The 22,434-nt window shown below is 36.2% G+C and overlaps 1 protein-coding gene across 5 annotated transcripts in view; it reads right to left on the bottom strand.

Annotated features, from left to right (window-relative positions):
* APOOL (apolipoprotein O like) overlaps positions 1-22,434 on the bottom strand; it is a 102,659-nt gene that overhangs the window by 8,120 nt on the left and 72,105 nt on the right. For all 5 annotated transcript variants that reach the window (XM_038587803.1, XM_038587804.1, XM_038587802.1 and 2 more), the window contains 2 exons: positions 14,085-14,198; positions 13,343-13,460 (listed from right to left, as the gene is read on the bottom strand). In XM_038587803.1, coding sequence (XP_038443731.1) covers positions 13,343-13,460; positions 14,085-14,198 — 232 coding nt within the window. The remainder of the gene's footprint in view (positions 1-13,342; positions 13,461-14,084; positions 14,199-22,434) is intronic.

The raw sequence follows: 22,434 nt of genomic DNA, 5'->3' as shown, positions 1-22,434 counted from the left end.
CTCCATCAAATTTAATATTCACATTATAGGAGTCCCAGAAGTAGAAGAGAAAAGGGGACAGAAAATTTATTTCAGAGATAATAAATGAAAGCTTCCCTAATCTGGGGAAGGAAACAGATCTAGTAGGCACAGAGAATTCCCCAACAAAATTGACAAAAGTAGATCCACATCAAGACATATGAGAATTAAATGTCAAAGTACAGTGATAAAGAACAAAAAAATAAAGCAGCAAGACATAAGTAGACAGTTATATACAAAGGAAACATAATTAGGGATGCCTGGGTGGCTCAGCGGTTGAGCATCTGCCTTTAGCTCAGGGTATGATCCTGAATCCTGGGATTGAGTACCACATCAGGGTCCCTGCGAGGAGCCTGCTTCTCTCTCCGCCTATGTCTCTGCCTCTCTCTCTTTCTTATGAATAAATACATAAATCTTTAAAAAAAACAAAGGAAACACAATCGGGCTATCAAGGGATTTATCTGCATAAATTTCAAAGGAAAAGAGAGTGGCATGATATATTTGAAGTGTTGAATAGGAAAAATCAGCAGCCAATAATATTTTATTCAGCAAAGCTTTAATTCAGAATACAAGGAGAGAGAGTTTCCCAAACAAAAAAAAGGAGTTCATGACGATTAGACCAGACCTTCAAGAACTATTAGAGGGGACTCTGAGTGGAAAGAAAAGACCAAAAAGTGACAGAATATAAGTAGGAAACACAAAAGCAGCAAAAATGAGTATTTTTTTAAAAATTGGACAATGAACTCACAAAATAAATGGATATAAAATATGAAAACATATACCTAACACATGGAGAGGAGAGGAATGAAGAATGGGTATAAACTATCAAATAATACAGTTATATGTAGATTTTTTTTATTGGTGTTCAATTTACTAACATACAGAATAACCCCCAGTGCCCGTCACCCATTCACTCCCACCCCCCGCCCTCCTCCCCTTCTACCACCCCTAGTTCGTTTCCCAGAGTTAGCAGTCTTTACGCTCTGTCTCCCTTTCTGATATTTCCCACACATTTCTTCTCCCTTCCCTTCTATTCCCTTTCACTATTATTTATATTCCCCAAATGAATGAGAACATATAATGTTTGTCCTTCTCCGACTGACTTACTTCACTCAGCATAATACCCTCCAGTTCCATCCACGTTGAAGCAAATGGTGGGTATTTGTCATTTCTAATAGCTGAGTAATATTCCATTGTATACATAAACCACATCTTCTTTATCCATTCATCTTTCGTTGGGCACCGAGGCTCCTTCCACAGTTTGGCTATTGTGGCCATTGCTGCTATAAACATCGGGGTGCAGGTGTCCCAGCGTTTCATGCATTTGTATCTTTGGGGTAAATCCCCAACAGTGCAATTGCTGGGTCGTAGGGCAGGTATATTTTTAACTCTTTGAGGAACCTCCACACAGTTTATATACAAAACTGATGGTAATGACATATCAAAACCCAGTAATATGCAGAAAATAAAAGAAAATAAAAAGAAATGAAAATAAATCACTAAAGAAAACCAGCAAACTATGGAAGAGAGAAAGAATCAGAGCAAATATTTAGAAATAACCTTAGAACAGGGAATATATTGGGAATAAATATATACCCATTAATAATTCGTCTGAATAACATGGAATAAATGCTCCAATCAAAAGACATAGGGTTATCTGAATAACTATATACTGCCTAGAAGAGACTCATTTTAGACCTAAAGACACCTGCACATTGAAAATGAGGGATGGAGAAACATCTAAGATTAAAATGGATGTCAAAAGAAAGCTGAAATAACAGTAATTATATTGGACAAAACAGACTTTAAAACAAAGATAGTAAGAAGAGTCAAAAAAGGGAAATTTCACTATATAACCATGAAAGGGACATTTCAACAAGAAGACAGAACAATTGTAAATATTTATGCACCCAACATGGGAACAACCCAAATACATAAAACAGTTAATAACAAACGTAAAGGAACTAAAGAAAAATAATCTAATTATAGTAGGAGACGTTAATACTCTATTCATATTGATGGACAGATCATCTAAATAGAAAATCAACAAGGAAACAATGGCTTTGAATGACACACTGGACCAGAAGGACTGAACAGATACATTCAGAACATTTCATCCTAAAAGAGCAGAATACACACTTCGTTTCAGGTATACATGGAATATTCCCCAGAATAGATTACATATGAGATCAGAAAAAAGAACTAACAAACAAAAAGATGGAAGCATATCACACATCTCTTCTGACCACAACAAAAAGATGGAACTAGAAGTCAACCACAAGAAAATATCTGAAAAGTCCACAAATATATGGAGGTTACATAACATGCTACTAAACAATGAATGGGTCAACCAGGAAATAGAAGAAGATATAAAAAAGGACATGGAAACATGTTAAAAACACAATGGTTCAAAACATTTTGGACAGAGTAAAAGAGGTTCTAAAAGGGAAGTTTATAGCAATACAGGCCTACATCAAGAAGCAAGTAAAACCTCAAATAAACAACCTAGCCTTACACCTAAGGAGCAGGAGAAGAAAAAACAATATCTAAAACCAGAAGAAAGAAGGACATAATAAAGATCAGAACAGAAGCAAATGATATTTAATTAAAAAAAAAAACAATACAACAGGTCAATGAAATCTAGTTTCTTTGAATGAGGTGGTTATTTGAAAGAAATTGATAAAATTGGTAAATATCTAACTAGATTTATCAAGAAAAAAGTGGGACAGACCTTCAATAAATAAAATCATAAATGAAAGAAAAGAAATAAAACCAAGCCCATAGAAATAAAATTATAAGAGAATATTATGAAAATCTATATGCCAACAAATTGGACAAGCTGGAAGAAATGAATAAATTTGTAGAAACATAAACTACCAACACTGAAACAGGAAAACAGAAAATTTGAACAGACTGCTCACTTGCTCACCAGCAAAAAAAAAATAAATCAGTAATCAAAAAAAAAAAAAATCCAAAGTCTAGGACTAGATGGCTTTACAAGGGCATTCTATGAAACATTTAAAGAAGGGTTAATACCTATTCCTTTCAAACTATTCAAAAAAATAGAAAAGGAAATTTATTCTATGAAGCCAGCATTACCCTGATACCCAAATCAGACAAAGACATCCCAAAATAGAGAATGAAAGGCCAATATCTCTGAGAACCACAGATACAAAAATCCTCAATAAAATCCTAATCCAACAATACATTAAAATCATTCACCACAATCAAGTGGGATTTATACCTGGGTTGCAAGGGTGGTTTATTTTTCACAAATCAGTCAACAGGTTACATCAGATCAGTCAGAGAAAGGATAAAAAACATGTTCATCTGAATAGATGCAGAAAGAGCATTTGACAAAGTACAACATCCATTCATGATGAAAACACTCAACAAAGTAGATTTAGAGGGAACAAGCATCAACAAAATAAAGGCAATATATGAAAACTCACATTAACATGATAATCCATGAGAACTTTCCCCCTAAGAACAGGACCAAGACAAGGATGCCCATTCTCACCACATTGATTCAACACAGCACTGGAAGTCCTAGCCACAACAATCAGACAATAAAAAGAAATGAAATGCATCCAAACTGGTAAAGAAAGGGAACTTCATTCTTTGCAGCTAACATGATACTATATATAGAAAAACCAAGAGACTCCACCAAAAAACTGCTAGAACTGATAAAAGATTTTAGTAAAGTTAGAGAATACAAAATCAAAGTACAGAAATCTGTTGCAATTTCTGTACATCAATAGTGAATAAACACAAAGTAATTAAGGAATTTATCCCATTTACAAATGCACCAAAAACAATAAGATATCTAGAAATAAGCTTAACCAGAGAGGTGAAAGAAGCGTACTCTGAAAATTATAGAAGACTTAGAAGACTTAAGAAAGACATTGAAAATAACACAAAGAAACAGAAAGACGTTTCATGCTCATGGACGGAAGTACAGATGTTAAAATGACTATACTACCCAAAGCAATCTACATATTTAATGAAATCTCTATCAAAACACCACCAACATTTTTTCAGAGCTAGAACAAAATATCCTAAAATTTGTATGGAATCACAAAAGATCTCGAATCGCCAAAGCAATCTTAAAAAAGTAAAACAAAGTTGGAGGCATTACAATTCTGGATTTCAAATTGTATTACAAAGCTGCAGTATTCAAAACAGTATGGTAATGCCACAAAAATAGACATACACATCAAAGGAATAGAATAGAAAACTCAGAAATAAACCCACAACTATATGGTCAATTAATCTTCAACAAAGCAGGAAGAATAACCAGTGGGAAACAATCTCTTCAATAGATGGTGCTGGGAAAGTAACATGCCAAAAAATGATACTAGGACCCTTTCTTATACCATACACAAAACTAAAGTCAAAATGGATTAAAGACCTAAATGTGAGACTAGACTCCCTAAAAATCCTTGAAAACAGCACAGGCAATAATTTCTCAGAAACTGACCATAGTAACACTTTTCTAGAATGGTCGTCTGAGGCAAGGGAAATAAAAGCAATAATAAACTATTGGGAGTAAGTTAATATGAAAAGTTACTGCACAATGAAGGAAATAATCAACAAAACTAAAAGGCAACCTAGTGAATGGTAGAAGGTATTTGCTAACGACATTTCCGATAAAGGGTTAGTGTCCAAAATATATAAAGAAGTAACCTAAAAAACTTTTGAAAGTAGCCTTTCAAAAACCTGAAAAACAATAAATCTAATTAAAAATGGGTAAAAGACATGAACATATATTTCTCCAAAGTAGAGATACTGATAGCCAATAGACACATGAAAAGATGTTCATGATCACTTATCATCAGGGAAATGCAAATCAAAACTACAATGCAGTATCAACTTACACCTGTCAGAATGGGTAAAATCAACAGCGCAAGAAACAAAAGGTATTTGCGAGGATGTGGAGAAAAAGTAACCCTCCTGCACTATTGGTGGGAATGCAAACTGGTGCAGCCCATCTGGAAAACAGTATGGAGGTTCCTCAAAAAGTTAAAAATAGATTTACCCTATGATTCAACAACTGCACTAATGGGTATTTACCCAAAGAATACAAAAACACTAATTCAAAGAGAGACAGGCACTCCCTATGTTTATAGCAGCATTATTTACAATAGCTAAGATTTGGAAGCAGCACACTTATCTACTGACTGCTGAATGGATAAAGAAGATGTAGCAGAGGAGTTAAGATGGTGGAGGAGTAGGGGAACCCTAAGCTTATCTCATCCCTTGAACACACCTAGATAAATACCAAATCATTCTGAACACCCAAGAAATCTATCTGAGGAGAGAGAGAACAAACTGCATATCTACAGGTAAAAAACAGCCACTTTTGAGAAGATAGATGCTGTGGAGAATTGAAAAGAACTGTGGGTGTGGCAGAGTAGAGGGAGCCCTAATCATGGGAAGAGAAGAGAAGAGAAAAGAAGAGAAGAGAAGAGGAGAGGAGAGGAGAGGAGAGGAGAGGAGAGGAGAGGAGAGGAGAGGAGAGGAGAAGAGAAGAGAAGAGACGAGAGAGGGAGAGCGAGAGCACAAGCAGGGGAATGCACAAGAAAAACCAATGACGGGAAAACGAGATGGGCTGAAGTTTTTATAAGCAGTGGAGCTCAAAGTCAAGTTTTGGAAGTCTGCACCATCACTGTGATTGTGCCTGGTGGGTTTAGTGGTGCTCTGGTAGGGAAGGAAGGCAGAGATCCAGGAGTGGGAGCATGGTCTGAGGATCCCCTGGGTCCTCATCGGGAGGATCCACATAGGGAGAAACAGTTCCCGTTCCTGCAGTGCATTTGGGAGTGATGTAATGGTATCTCTGAGGGAAAAAGAGCTGATGGCACCAATGTGCTGCCCTGTTCATTAGCATAGGAACAAAGACATCAGCTGCAGGCAACAAACCTTGGCACTGGCTGTTTTGTGTGCTTTACATAAATTCTGAACCACTGCACAGTCATGCTACTGCTTTTCTAGGACAGACCAGCACAGGCCACAGCACAGCTAAACCCTTCCCTACAGAATCAGTGCAGGTCCACTCCATGTAGGTCCTTAAAATTTAGAGTTTTGAAACCCAGCTGTAGGCCTGAGATAAAACACGGGGGTACTGTGACATCTGGCAGGCAGATAGCTCGGACACTTCTAGAGAGGGTGAAGGCAGGGATCTGATGGAATCTGGGGAGACACAAGAGAGGCAATTATTTGCTCTTCTGTGAAGGCTTCCTGAAGAGTGGCGGGCATGAATTCCCTGCTCCAAGGACTAAAGAACACGGAGATCCCACCCTCTCCCACCCATTAGCACTGACCAATTTCAGTGAGCACAATAGCACCACTCAATGGAGGCCAGAGCTGCTCAACCAAGGCCCACCCCCTTACCCCCTTCAGGTACATCTCTAATACAGCAAGTGTGCCTGAGAATCAGTACAGCAGGGCCCTATCCTAGAAGATAAGCACAAATCCCTTGCACACACCAAGTCTACTGATTCAGAGTGGTGCAAAGCTTCAGTTCTATGGGAAATAGGATCTACCTTCTTTTTTTTTTTTTTTTTTACATATAACTTCTCTTAACAAGCAGACCAAAACACACTATTTAAATAAAGTGTCACACAGTGGACACATTCCAAACACCCCTAACTGCAGGCAAGGAGAAACTCTGCAGAGGACTGACCTGAGAAAAAGAGCAGCCAAAACACACGGGCAGAGTGTACTCTCTGAAACATCTCCTGAACCACCAGGTCAGTATAAACCTCTTCTTAAAATGGCCATTACTCTCAGGAGCAGCAATATAAACAGGCTTTCCTAACAATAAGACACACACACACACAAAAACCCAGTGACCTAGACAAAATGACAATTTGCAAGAATTCACCCCAAAAGAAAGAACAGGAAGAAATGATGGTCAGGGATTTAATCAATACAGATATAAGTAAGTTGCTTGAACCAAAATTTAAAACAACAATTATAGGGATCCTAGCTGGGCTTGAGAAAAGCATAGAAGACTCCAGAGAATCCCTTACTGCAGAGGTAAAAGAACTAAACATGCAAAAATATAAAATGCTATAACCAAGATGAAAATCTGACTGGATGCAATGCCTACAAGGATGGATGAAGCAGATTAATGAATCAGTAATACAGATGATAAAATTATGGAAAATAATGAAACTGAAAAGAAGAGGTAAAAAAGGTATTAGATCACAAATGTAGATGTAGGGATTTCAGTGACTCCTTAAAGTGTAATAGCTTTTGTATCACAGCAGTCCAAGAAGAAGTCGAGAGACAAGAAGAGGCAGAAGGTTTATTTGTACATAGTATAACTGAAAACATCCCTAATCTGGGACAGGAATCAGACATTGAAATCCAAGAAACATAAAGAACTTCCATTAAATTCAACAAAAGCTGGCTATCACCAAGACATATTATAGTCAAATTCACAATATACATAGATAAGGAAAGAATCCTGAAAGCAGCAAGGGAAAAAAAAGTCCTTTACCAAGAAAAGAATGCAGATCAGGTTTGCAGCAGATCTGGCCACAGAAAGTTGGCAGGGCAGAGACGCATGATATATTCAATGTGCTGAAGGGGAAAAATAAGCAGCCAAGAATACTTTATCCAGCAAGGTTTCCACAATAGAAGGAGACATAAAGAGTTTCCCAGACAAACAAAAAATAAAGGAGTTTGTGACCGCTAAACCAGCCCTGGAAGAAAAATTAAAGGGGACTGAGTAGGAAAAAAGAAGACAAAAAGCAACAAAGACTAGAAAGGAACAGAAAACATTACCAGAAACACCAATTTACAGATAACACAATGGCAATAAATCAAAAATCTATCAAAAATCACTATGAATGTAAATGGTCTAAATGTTTCAATCAAAAGACATAAGGTATCAGAATGGATAAAAAAACAAAACCCATCTATATGCTGCCTTCAGGAAACTCATTTTATACCTAAAGACACCTGGAGATTGAAAGTGAGGGGATGGAGAAACATCTATTATGCTAGTGGACATCAAAAGAAATATAGAATAGCTGTACATTTATCAGACAAACTAGATTTTATAGCAAATACTATAAGAGATGAAGGACATTGTATCATAACAAAGAAGTCTATCCATCAAGAAGATCTAATAATTGTAAATACTTATGACCCCAAGTAAAGAGCATCCAATGTATAAGCCAATTAATAATACACAGAAACTCATTGATAATACAATAATATTAGGGAATTTTAACACCCCACTAAGAGCAATGGACAGATGAATTAAGCAGAAAAATCAAAAAGGAAAAAATGGCTTTTAATGACACTGGTCCACATGGACTGATATATCTGATATCATATAGATATATTCAAAACATTTCATCCTAAATCAGCAGAATACACACATTCTTTATGAGTGTACATAGAACATTCTCCCAAAGAGATCACATATTCTATCAAAAACAGGCTCAACGAGTAGAAAAAGATTGAGATCATACCAATGCATAATTTCAGAGCACAATGCAATAAAACTTGAAGTGAATCACAAGAAAAAATTTGCAAAGACAACAAATACATGGCAGATAAAAAACATCCTATTAAAGAATGAATGGGTGAACCAGGAAATTAAAGAAGAAATAAAAAAACACATGGAAACAAATGAAATGAAAACACGACAGTCCAAAACATATCAGATGCAGTAAAGGTGGTTCTAAGAGGGAAGTATATAGCAATGCAGGCCTACCTCAAGAAGGAATAAAAGTCTCAAATATACAACCTAATCTTACATCTAAAGGTACTAGGAAAGGAACAGCAAATAAATCATAAAGCTAGCAGAAGAAGGGAAATAATAAAGACTAGAGCAGATATAAATGATATATAAACAAAAATCCAGTAGAACAGGTCACTGAAACTAAGAACTGGTTCTTTGAAGGAAGTAATAAAATTAATAACCCTTAGCCAGACTTACCAAAAGGAAGGACCCAAATAAATAAAATCGCGAATGAGGGAGGAGAGATCACAACCAACACACAGAAATACCAAAAATTATAAGACAGCATTATGAAAAATCATATTCCAACAAACTGGGAAATCTGGAAGAAATGAACAAATTCCTAGAAACATACAAAATACCAAAACTGAAAAGAACAATTAGAAAATTTGAACAGACCCATAACCAGCAAACAAATTGAATCAGTAATCAAAAATTTCCCAGCAAACAGCGCAGGGCCAGACGGATTCCCAGCTGATTTATTATCAGACATTTAAAGTAGAGTTAATACCGATTCCTCTCAAACTGCTCCAAAAAGTAGAAATGGAGGAATACCCAAACTCATTCTACAAGGCCAGCATTACCTTGATTCCAAAAACAAAGACCCTACCAAAAAGGAGAATTACAAGCCAATATCCCTGATGAATAAGGATACAGAAATTCTCAAAAAGATACTAGCAAATCACATTCAACAGTATATTAAAAGAATTATTCATCACTATCAACTGGGATTTATTACTGGGCTGCAGGGGTGGTTTAATATTAGCAATCAACACGATATACCACGTTAATAAAAAAAAAGATAACCATATGATTCTCTCAATAGATGCAGAAAAAGCATCTGACAAAGTACAGGATCCATTCTTAATAAAAACCCTCAACATAATAGGGATAGAGGGAACAAACCTGAACATCACAAAGGCCACATACAAAAAATTCACAGTTAATACAATCCTCAATGTGGAAATACTGAGAGCTTTTCTTATTTAGTCAAGAACAAGACAGGGATGTCCAGTCTCACCACTGCTCTTTAACATGGTGCTGGAAGTCTTAGCCTCAGCAATCACACAACAAAAGGAAATAAAATGCGTCCAAATCAGCAAAGAAGTCAAACTTCCACTATTTGCAGATGACATGATATTCTATGTAGAAAACACAAAAGACACCATCAAAAAATTGCCAGAACTCATACATCAATTCAGCAAAGCCACAGGTTATAAAATCAATGTACAAAAATCTGTTTCATTTCTATACTCTAATTATGAAGCATGAGAAAGAGAAATCAAGGAATTGATCCCATTTTCAATTGCATCGAAAACCGTAAGATCATTAGGAATAAACCTAACCAAAGAGGAAAAAAAATCTGTACTCTGAAAACTAAAGAATGCTTATGAAAAAAAAATTGAAGAGGACACAAAGAAGTGGAAAAACATTTCATACTCATGGATTGGAAGAAAAAAATTTTTCTAAAATATGTATACTACCGAAAGCAATTTACATATTTAAGGCATTCCCTATTGAAATACCACCAGCATTTTTTCACATAGCTAGAACAAACAATCCTAAAATTTGCATGGAAACACAAAATACCCTGAATAGCCAAAGCAATCCAAAAAAGAACAGCAAAGCTGGAGGCCTCATGATTCCAGACTTCAAACTACATTACAAGGATGTAGTCATCAAGACAGTATGGTACTGACAAAAAGACAGACAGATCAATGGAACCAAACAGAAAACCGAGAAATGAACCCACAACTATATGGTCAATTAATCTTGACATAGAGGGAAGAATATCCAATGGAAAAGACAGTCTTGGGGTGCCTGAGTGGCTCAGTCAGTTGGGTGTTCAACTCTTGATTTTGGCTCAGGTCATGATTTCAGGGTCATGATATTGAGCCACATATCAGGCTCCAGGTATGGAGCCTGCTTAAGATTCTCTCTCTCCCTCTGCCCCTCCCACCCTCCCTGCTAGCACTCCCACTCCAAAAAAAAAAAAAAAAAAGACAGTCTCTAACAAATGGTATTGGAAAACATGGATAGCCACATGCAGAAGAATGAAACTGGAGCAGTTTCTTACACCATATACAAAAGTAAACTCAAAAAGGATAAACAACATAAATGTGAGACAGGAATCCATCAAAATTCTAGAGGAGAACACAGGCAAAAACTTCCCTGACCTGGCTGTAGCAACTTCTTACTAAACATCTCCAGAGGCAGGAGAAACAAAATAAAAAATGAACTACTGGGGGCAGACCGGGTGGATCGGCGGTTTAGCGCCACCTTCAGCCCAGGGTGTGATCCTGGAGACCTGGGATCGAGTGCCGCGTTCGGCTACCTGCATGGAGTCTGCTTCTCCCTTTGCCTGTGTCTCTACCTCTCTCTCTCTCTCTGTGTGTGTGTGTCTCATGAATAGATAGATAAAATCTTTCTTAAAAAATGAACTACTGGGACTTCATCAAAGTAAAAAGGTTCTGCCCAGCAAAGGAAACAATCAACAAAACTAAAAGGTAGCCTCTGGAATCAGAGAAGATATCTGCAAATGACATATCTGATAAAAGGTTAGTATCCAAAATCCATAAAGAACTTATCAAACTCAACACCCCAAAACCAAATAATCCAGTTAAGAAATGGGCAGAAGACATGAATAGACATGTTTCCATAGAAGATGTACAGATGGCTATCAGGCACATGAAAAGATAGTCAACATCACTCATCATCAGGGAAATAGAAATCAAAACGATGATATCACCTTACACCTTCAGAATGGCTAAAATTAACAACACAAGAAACAACAGGTGTTGGTGAGGATGCAGATTAAGGGGAACCATATTACACTGTTGATGGGAATGCAAACTGGTGCAGCCACTCTGGAAAACATAAGTACGGAGGCTCCTCAGCAAATTAAAAATAAAACTACCCCACGATCCACCAATTGCACTATTAAGTATTTACTCAAAGGATACAAAAAACAGATTTGAAGGGGTACATGTACCCCAACGTTTACAGCAGCATTATCAACAGCAGTCAAAACATGGAAAAAGCCCAAAAGTCCATTGACTGAATGTATAAAGCAGGGGTGTGTGTGTGTGGTGTGTGTGTGTGCGTGTGTGTATCTGTGTATGTGTGTATGCATACATGCAAGAGAAAAAAGAAGATAGAGAAAGAGGGACAAGCCAGAAAAGAGACTCTTAACTACTGAGAACAAACTGATGGCTACCAGATGGGAGGTTGGTAGGGGATGGGTGAAATAGCTGATGGGGATTAAGGAGTACACTTGTTGTGATGAGCACAGGGTGTTGTATGAACTGTTGAATCACTGTGTTGTACACCTGCAACTAATATAACACTGTATGCTAACTATTCCAGAATTGAAATTAAATAATACAAAAATAAATACTGTAAACCATCAGATTAGAAATGAGTAGTGACAGAACATTTTAAAACTCCTATCAGGTTAACTTAGTGACAGGTTTTATAAAAATTAAGACAGAGGAGATAGCTGAAATTAGAGACTAAACTCTGATTTTAAATTAGATAATCTATATACAATAGAAAGAACTTGGACTTTGTTATTAGGAAAATCTAGGTTATGCATACATCTCTACTACTCATAAGTGATATGATTTGGTCAAGTTACTTAAGCTTCCTGAGTCTTAGTCTGTTCATCATGCAATAATTATAATTACATAGGCACAAGAGTTTTGTGTTTTGTTATGCTTTTTAGATGAGAATTGAATAACATGATATTTTATAGCTCTTTATATCACAGTATGTGCTCTGTGAAGGGCAGATATCATTATTTCCTACTCCCTTATCTCTGACTTGGTCTTATTTCCTTTGCAATAAAACAATAGGTAGTACCATTCACATTGTACAGATAGATAATCCTATGTAACCAACCCTGTGACTATTGAGTTTATGTGAATACACTCCTAAAATGATATTAAACACTGTTACCTTCTTAATGATTATAGTAAAACCATGGTAGAATTTATCTAGAAAGTGTAATTGTCACTATTTGGTCTCACACAGTATCAATTGCCAGTATCTAATATTAAAAAGGTTATTAGTATTATAATTGGTGTTATTTTACTATTTCATGCTAAAATGTTCTCCCAGTGTCTAAATAAAACTAAATAAAAAGTGATGGTGGAAACTAAGACTGATAGGGGTAAATAGCACAGGAAATGGAAACCTAGTATTTCTTCTATGTAGATATGACTCATTCTTATAGCCTGTAAATTAACAGAACCTAAAAGGCACGATCTCTTCCACCTAATTACAAAGCTCACATTTATGAAGTAATATTAAATGCTTCACTTACCCAACTCACCAGTGCTACTCCACACCCCCACATGCAAAGATTGGTATTATGAACAATGTGGCAATTAGAAAAAGTTCCAAGTACGTAAATATCTCATAATCTAAAAAGATCATATATAGACTACAGATATGAGAAAGAAAAAACATTTATGAAGAAAGCACATAAGTTCAAATTACTCCTAGTAATACTATAAAATTATTTAAGAAAAGAATGAAAACAAAATTGAATTATTTCAAACAAACCTGAGGTGGATTCTGATTTTCTCTTTGTTTCAGAGATGAGTTCAGTTGGCAAAGGCACTGAGTATTTTAGGCTGTCAGCTGTTTTTGCGGGTATTTCTATTTCAGCAGAATTTCCCAGCTGTTTACAAAAAGATTTTTCCTTCATAAGTAAATCATTTTGCTAAAACACTAAAACATCCTAAAAACGTATACTATGCAAAAATATTATGTTCCTTCATCTCCTTTCATTCTATCCTTGACCTCTTCTATCCTTGTCCAGTATTTTTTTTTTTTTTTTGTGGAGACATGGGGTTTATTGTTGGAGGGGAGGAGAAAGATTAGATGAGGTGCTGGGGTAATACATTCTAGACAAAAGGCAGTAGATGCCCCTGGGCCAGAGCAAAACTCCTGCCGGTGACTCTCGGTTACGGGCAGGTGTGGCTTGCCTCATTCCTACGTGAGTCAGGGCCTTCCCCAGCCTTGTGGGTTTCCTTTCCTCTCTCTGGGCCATGACAGCCATTCATCTGTTCATGTATCCCCAGGTTGGCCCGGATCCTGCCCTGGCTGTGGCTGCTACCTGGAGATGGCCTGGATAGTGCTGGGGCTGGGGCACAGCAAATCTGGCCCTGGGGATGTCAGACTTTGAGTCAGGGACTCGTCCAGCTTGCGGGTCTCGGCCTCCAGGACGGTAAGCCAATAAGCCAATCCCCCACCTCAACCAACAAAACTCAATGTCTATCTTTTCTGGCCCATTTAACTCTACCTTAGGTTTTTCTTTAGGTTTAGGAAAGGACTCTTTTTTGTTGATTTTTGTCCACAATGATTTAACTGCTTCATAAATTTGTTCACTTGCAGTGTATGCCTTTTTCCCAGTTACCTAATTAAAAGAAGAAATAAGTCAAATAAGATATATTTTTAAGTCAAAATAACAAATATTAAAAAGAATTATTTCAGATACTTTATGTGAACACTCAGATCAGAATCAATAGTAAAGATATAAAGCTCTAATCATTTAACACAAAACCCCATTTTCTAAATCTTATATGAAAAATTATTTGCCTCATGTAAAAGGCTAAAAAATGTATAGTTAGTACAACACCAAGAGTAAATCCTAATGTAAACTATGGACTTTGGGTGATAACATATCAATGTACACTAATCAATTGCAACAAATACGCCATTCTAGTGGGGAATGTCGAAAAGCGATGTTGATAATGAAGGATGCTAAGCATGTGCTGGAACATGGGGTGTATGGGCAATCTCTGTACCTTCCCCTTAATTTTGTTGTGAATCTAAAACTGCCCTTAGAAAAATAAAATCTTAAAAACATATAGTTTGCATTCACACTGTAATATGTGAATTTAAAACTTTGTCTACCTAACAGATGTTTGGTAAAGACAGTTTGAGATAATAAACGGAAAATAAGATTTTAAGATGCTATGAAGTTAATATTCTTGTTCAAATTTTTATGGTGCTTTCTCCTGTCATGAAGTATTAATGTATTTCTCCAGAGAATAATACTCATTTGGTAGAAACATACAATAAAAAATGAACTATGAACACACAAAGTAGATGCAAGGATGCTGAGTGAATTCCTGAAGTTGCTATTACTTTCATTCATATCTCTTTCCCTTTAAAAATCTCCTTCTGATTCTTTTTTTCTATTATCATCCTTTTATTCCTTATGGCTAAAGTAATATAAATAGCTATTGATTTTTCAAGTTTTAAATAGGTTTTGGAAGCTTTCTAGGACTATGCTTTTTATAAACATAAACTTATAAAGCTTTTTAAAACTTTCTTGCTTAAAATATAATTTTTTGCTAAGTATATACCTACACTTAAAAAAAAATCAATTCACTAATAAGAAGGTCCTCTTCCTTCCCACAATGTAACTTTGGTCCCAGTTGTGTGGTTATTCTTCCTGAGATTTTCCTCTTATATGTGCATTAGATACATGCACACAACACTTTAAAACAAATGGAATGTTGATATGTTAGTACGATCTACCAAAAAGGATGAGGTACATTTTAGACTTATATGCACTGAGATGGACTTCCATGATGAACCACTGAATTAAAAAGAATAGATTAAAGAGCAGATTATACACTACAATTCAATTATGTTTTAAATTAAATTTTAAAATAAACCACACACAAATACACTTAGCTTTTTCCTTTTTAAAAACACAAATGGGATCACACTATATATATTGAGATTTGATATTTTTAAAGCTTAAATATTAGTTAGAGATGTTTCCGTATCAATTTATATACCTGTTAATCTCCTTCTTTTATGATAGCTGCATAGTTAGTATTTTACAATGGATATACCACAGTTAGTTTAATAAATCCCCTATTCTGGGAAATATGGGATGTTTCCCTTTTTTGGGCAATTATAAGCATGCTGTGATTAGCATTCTTACATATACAACTGGAGCCATACATCTTTGTGATGTTTCTTTGGTACAAATTCCTGGATATGAAATATCTGGATTAAAGATTATATACATTTTGATTTTTGATAATATTGCCACATTGCCTCCATAAAGTCAGTGATACACTATAGTAATCTATACTCCCACCAAAAATGTTTTCCTACCCCATTTATTAGAAGCAGTATTATTATGAGTCTTTTAAGTTTTTATCAAATTGAAAGGCTAAAAGCCGATATCTAAATGATCTTTTAAATTTGCATTTATTTGATTGATGATAAACATCTTTCACATATTAGGCCATTTATGTTTCTTACTTTGTGGACTTATTTGTTTACTTTCTACATTTTCTTGGAGGTTATTTTATCTTTTTCCTATCAATTTATAGCAGCTCATAATATATGTAGGCCATTATTTAGTCTCTTGTTATAAAGGTTGCAAATAGTTTTCTCAGTTTTTTGTTTATCCATTAACTTTGTATATGTTATATTGTGATCAGAAGAAATGTATTTATTTTGATGTAGGAAAATACATTATTATTTTCGTTGATGGCTTCTGGATTGTGTTTTACTTCAGAAGGCTTTTCCTATATCAACATTATGGAAATATTTCTCTTCTTCTAATATTTTCATAGCATTATATTTTATGATTAGATCTTTAGTCCATCTGGAATTTAATTTGCATGATATTTGGTAAAGGTCTAAGATTTTTTTTTTCCAAAAAGCCAATTATTGCAACATGTGTCTGGAATAACTAATCCATCCTTTTTTTACACGTTGATCTGATATGCCATCTTTACCATACCTTCTTCCTACCCCACAATGTATATAAAGACATACTCACTATATTTGTTTTTGGACATTCTCTCTCTTTTTTTTTTTTTTTTGGTCTATTTTATTGTCTACACTACAATAGTTACCAATACATGGTAGATGCACAATAAATACTGGTTGAATGAATGTCATACTTCCTACAAATCCAGAAATTCTGTAAGAACTAAATTAAACTTATAAATTTGGGAACACATGCCATATTCCAATGTTCACTCCTTGAATCTAGAAATTATATCTCCAAGTGTATTAAAATTTTTAAAATAGTCTTTCAGTAAAGTTTTAAAGTTTTTAATACAGAAGTCTTAGAACATTATTTGATTAATCATAAAACTATTTAGAAGTTTTCAAAGACAGATTACTAGATATTCTTTATATAAATTAATAATGAAAACAGTATGAGGAAAATCATTTAAAAATAGGAATGTCATCTTGATGTATATTTCCAAAATGGGGAATAACCGGAGTATGACTTTTAAAGGGTCTCCTGGACTATCATTTTGTGATTTTTTTTATGTCATAGACCTCGTGGAGAATATCCTGAAAGGTGTGGACCCTTTCCTTTAGAAAAATACTCATATAGAAGAGGTCTCATCTGATAGTCCTTTAAGAGATTAGTCTGATTAACTAAAGATGTCTTAAAAATGTATAATAAATGATGTTCACAGAATGTTGAATATTCATCAATAGTAGGCAGTCTCAAATATGTTCAAGTACTGTCTTTCACAAGTGATTTTTAAAATTTTTTAATAAACTCATTTTTATTGGTGTTCAATTTGCCAACATATAGAATAACACCCAGGGCTCATCCCGTCAAGTGCCCACCTCAGTGCCCATCACCCAGTCACCCACACCCCCAGCCCACCTCCCCTTCCAGCAACCCTGTTCGTTTCCCAGACTTAGGAGTTTTTCATGTTCCGTCTCCCTTTCTGATATTTCCCACTCATTTTTTCTCCCTTCCCCTTTATTCCCTTTCACTATTTTTTACATTCCCCAAATGAATGAGACCATATAATGTTTGTCTTTCCCTGATTGACTTAATTCACTCAGCATAATACTCTCCAGTTCCATCCACCTTGAAGCAAATGGTGGGTATTTGTCGTTTCTAATGGCTGAGTAATATTCCATTGTATACATATACCACATATTCTTTATCCATCAATCTTTCGATGAACACAGAGGCTCCTTCCACAGTTTGGCTATTGTGGACATTGCTGCTATAAACATTGGGGAGCAGGTGTCCCAGCATTTCATTACATCTGTATCTTTGGGGTAAATCCCCAGCACTGCAATTACTGGGGCGTAGGGCAGATGTATATTTAACTCTTTGAGGAAACTCCACACAGTTTTCCAGAGTGGCTGCACCAGTTCCCAATCCCACCAACAGTGCAAGAGGGTTCCCCTTTCTCCACATCCTCTCCAAAATTTGTGGTTTCCTGCTTTGTTAATTTTACCCATTCTCACTGGTGTGAGGTGGCATCTCATTCTGGTTTTGATTTATATTTCCCTGATGGCCAGTGATGTGGAGCATTAACTCATGTGCTTTTTGGCCATGTCTATGTCTTCCTCTGTGAGATTTCTGTGCATGTCTTTTGCCCATTTCAGGATTGGATTGTTTGTTTCTCTGCTGTTGAGTTTAATAAGTTCTTTATAGATCTTGGAAACTAGCCCTTTATCTGATACGTCATTTGCAAATATCTTCTCCCATTCTGTAGGTTGTATTTGAGTTTTGTTGACGGTATCTTTTGCTGTGCAAAAGCTTCTTATCTTGATGAAGTCCCAATAGTTCATTTTTGATTTTGTTTCTCTTGCCTTCATGGATGAATCTTGCAAGAAGTTACTGTGGCAGAGTTCAAAAAGGGTGTTGCCTGTGTTCTCCTCTAGGATTCTGATGGAATCTTGTCTCACATTTAGATCTTTCATTCATTTTGAGTTGATCTTTCTGTATGGTGCAAGAGAGTGGTCTAGTTTCATTCTTCTCCATGTGGATGTCCAATTTTCCAAGCACCCCTTATTGAAGAGACTGTCTTTCTTCCAGTGGATAGTCTTTCCTCCTTTATCGAATATTAGTTGACCATAAAGTTCAGGGTCCACTTCTAGGTTCTCTATTCTGTTCCATTGATCTACGTGTCTGTTTCTGTGCCAGTACCACACTGCCTTGATGACCACAGCTTTGTAGTACAACCTGAAATCTGGCATTGTGATGCCCCCAGATATGGTTTTCTTTTTTAAAATGCACCTGGCTACTCAGGGTCTTTTCTGATTCCACACAAATCTTAAGATGATTTGTTCCAATTCTCTGAAGAAAGTCCATAGTGTTTTGATGGGGATTGCTTTAAACGTGTAAATTGCCCTGGGTAATATTGACATTTTCACTATATTAATTCTGCCAATCCATGAGCATGGAATTTTTTTCCATCTCTTTGTGTCTTCCTCAATTTCTTACAGAAGTGTTCCATACTTTTTAGGATATAGATCCTTTACCTCTTTGGTTTGGTTTATTCCTAAGTATCTTATGCTTTTGCGTGCAATTGTCAGACTCATTGTTAGTGTAAAGAAATGTCACTGACTTCTGGGCATTGATTTTGTATCCTGCCATGCTGCCAAATTGCTGTATGAGTTCTAGCAATCTTGGCATGGAATCTTTTGGGTTTTCTATGTAGAGTATCATGTCATAGGCGAAGAGGGAGAGTTTGACTTCTTTGCCAATTCGAATGCCTTTAATGTCTTTTTGTTGTCTGACTGCTGAGGCTAGGGATTGTAGTACTATGTTGAATAGCAGTGGTCAGAGCGGACATCCCTGTCTTGTTCCTGATATTAGGGGAAAGGCTCCCAGGGCTTCCCCATTGAGAATGATATTTGCTGTGGGCTTTTCGTAGATGGCTTTTAAGATGTTGAGGAATGTTCTCTCTATCCCTACACTCTGAAGAGTTTTGATCAGGAATGGATGCTGTATTTTGTCAAATGCTTTCTCTGCATCTATTGAGAGGATCACACGGTTCTTGGTTTTTCTCTTGTTGATATGATGAATCACATTGATTGTTTTATGAGTGTTGAACCAGCCTTGCATCCCGGGGATAAATCCCACTTGGTCTTGGCGAATAATCTTCTTAATGTATTGTTGGATCCTATTGGCTAGTACCTTGTTGAGAATTTTTGAATCCATGTTCATCAGAGATATCGGTCTATAATTCTTTTTGGTGGGGTCTTTGTCTGGTTTTGGAATTAAGGTGATGCTGGCCTCATAGAACGAGTTTGGCAGTACTCCATCTCTTTCTATCTTTCCGAACATCTTTAGTAGAATAGGCATGGTTTCTTCTTTAAATGTTTGATAGAATCCCCCAGGGAAGCCATCTGGCCCTGGACTTTTGTGTTTTGGGAGGTTTTTGATGACTGCTTCAATTTCCTCCCTGGTTATTGGCCTGTTCAAGTTTTCTATTGCTTCCTGTTCCAGTTTTGGTAGTTTATGGTTTTCCAGAAATGCGTCCTTTTCTTCTAGATTGCCTAATTTATTGGCGTATAGCTGTTCATAATATGTTTTTAAAATCGTTTGTATTTCCTTAGTGTTGGTAGTGATCTCTCCTTTCTCATTCATGATTTTATTAATTTGAGTCTTCTCTCTCTTCTTTTTGATAAGGCTGGCTAATGGTTTATCTATCTTATTAATTCTTTCAAAGAACCAACTCCTGGTTCTGTTGATCTGTTCCACAGTTCTTCTGGTCTCGATTGCGTTGAGTTCTGCTCGAATCTTTATTAACTCTCTTCTTCTGCTGGGTGTCGTATCTATTTGTTGTTTTTTCTCGAGCTCCTTTAGGTGTAAGGTTAGCTTCTGTATTTGAGTTCTTTCCAGTTTTTGGATGGATGCTTGTATTGCAATGTACTTCCCCCTCGGGACTGCTTTTGCTGCATCCCAAAGATTTTGAATGGTTGTATCTTCATTCTCATTAGTTTCCATGAATCTTTTTAATTCTTCCCTAATTTCCTGGTTGACCCTTTCATCTTTTAGCAGGATGTTCTTTAACCTCCACGTGTTTGAAATCCTTCCAAACTTCTTGTTGTGATTTAGTTCTAATTTCAAGGCATTATGGTCTGAGAATATGCAGGGGACGATCCCAATCTTTTGGTATCTGTTCAGATCTGATTTGTGACCCAGTATGTGGTCATTTCTGGAGAAAGTTCCATGTGCACTTGAGAAGAATGTGTATTCAGTTGCGTTTGGATGTAAAGTTCTGTAAATATCTGTGAAATCCATCTGATGCTGTGTATCATTTAAAGCTCTTGTTTCTTTGGAGATTTGTGCTTGGAAGACCTATCGCGTGTAGAAAGCGCTAGATTGAAGTCATCAAGTATAAGTGTATTATTATCTAAGTATGTCTTAACTTTGGTTATTAATTGATTGATATATTTGGCAGCTCCCACATTCGGGGCATAAATATTGATGATTGTTAAGTCCTCTTCTTGGATAGATACTTTAAGTATGATATAGAGTACCTCTTCATCTCTCACTACAGTCTTCGGGGTAAATTTTAGTTTATCTGATATAAGGATGGCTACCCCTGCTTTCTTTTGAGGACCATTTGAATGGTAATTGGTTCTCTAACCTTTTATTTTCAGGCTGTAGGTGTCCTTCTGTCTAAAATGAGTCTCTTGTAGACAGCAAATAGATGGGTCCTGCTTTTTTATCCAGTCTGAAACCCTGTGCCTTTTGATGGGGTCATTAAGCCCATTCACATTCAGAGTTACTATTGAAATATATGAGTTTAGTGTCATCATGATACCTATTCAGTCCTGTTTTTGTGGATTGTTCCATTGGACTTCTTAAAGAGAAATTTTAAGAGTCCTCCTTAAAATTTCTTGCAGCACTGGTTTGGTGTTCTCATATTCTTTCAGTTCCTCCCTATCTTGGAAGCTCTTTATCTCTCCTTCTATTCTGAATGAAAGCCTTGCTGGATAAAGTATTCTTGGCTGCATGTTCTTCTCATTTAGGACCCTGAATATATCCTGCCAGCCCTTTCTGGCCTGCCAGGTCTCTGTGGAGAGGTCTGCTGTTAATCTAATGTTCTCCCCATAAAAGTTAGAGATTTCTTATCTCTTGGTGCTTTAAGGATCTTCTCTTTATCTTCGGAATTTGCAAGCTTCACTATTAAACGTCAAGGTGTTGAGCGGTTTTTATGGATTTTAGGAGGGATCTCTGTATTTCCTGGCTCTGAATACCTGTTTCCTTTCCCAGATTAGGAACGTTTTCAGCTATGATTTGTTCAAATACTTATTCTGGACCTCTGTCCCTTTCGGTGCCCTCGGGAACCCCAATTAAACGTATATTTTTCTTCCTCAGGCTGTCACTTATTTCCCTTAGTCTATCCTCATGATCTTTTAATTGTTTGTCTCTTTTTTCCTCAGTTTCCCTCTTTGTCATCAACTTTTCTTCTATGTCACTCACTGGTTCTTCCACCTCGTTAACCCTCTTCGTTAGGACTTCTAGTTTGGATTGCATCTCATTCAATTGATTTTTAATTTCTGCCTGATTAGATCTAAATTCTGCAGTCATGAAGTCTCTTGAGTCCTTTATGCTTTTTTCTAGAGCCACCAGTAGCTTTATAATAGTGCTTCTGAATTGGCCCTCTGACATTGAATTGTAATCCAAATTTTGTAACTCTGTGGGAGAGAGTACTGTTTCTGATTCTTTCTTTTGAGGTGAGGTTTTCCTTCTAGTCATTTTTCTCAGTGCAGAGTGGCCAAAAACACGTTGTATTGGGAAAAGGGGAAAAAGAGAGAAGAGAAAGAACAGAAAAAGGAAAAAAGAAAATAAAAGAATAAAAATAGGAAAAAAAGAGAAGAAAAGAAAAAGAAAA

This window comes from Canis lupus, chromosome X (genome assembly GCF_011100685.1).
Source record: "Canis lupus familiaris isolate Mischka breed German Shepherd chromosome X, alternate assembly UU_Cfam_GSD_1.0, whole genome shotgun sequence".
NCBI lineage: Eukaryota > Metazoa > Chordata > Mammalia > Carnivora > Canidae > Canis > Canis lupus.
This window is presented reverse-complemented; position numbering and strand designations above follow the sequence as displayed.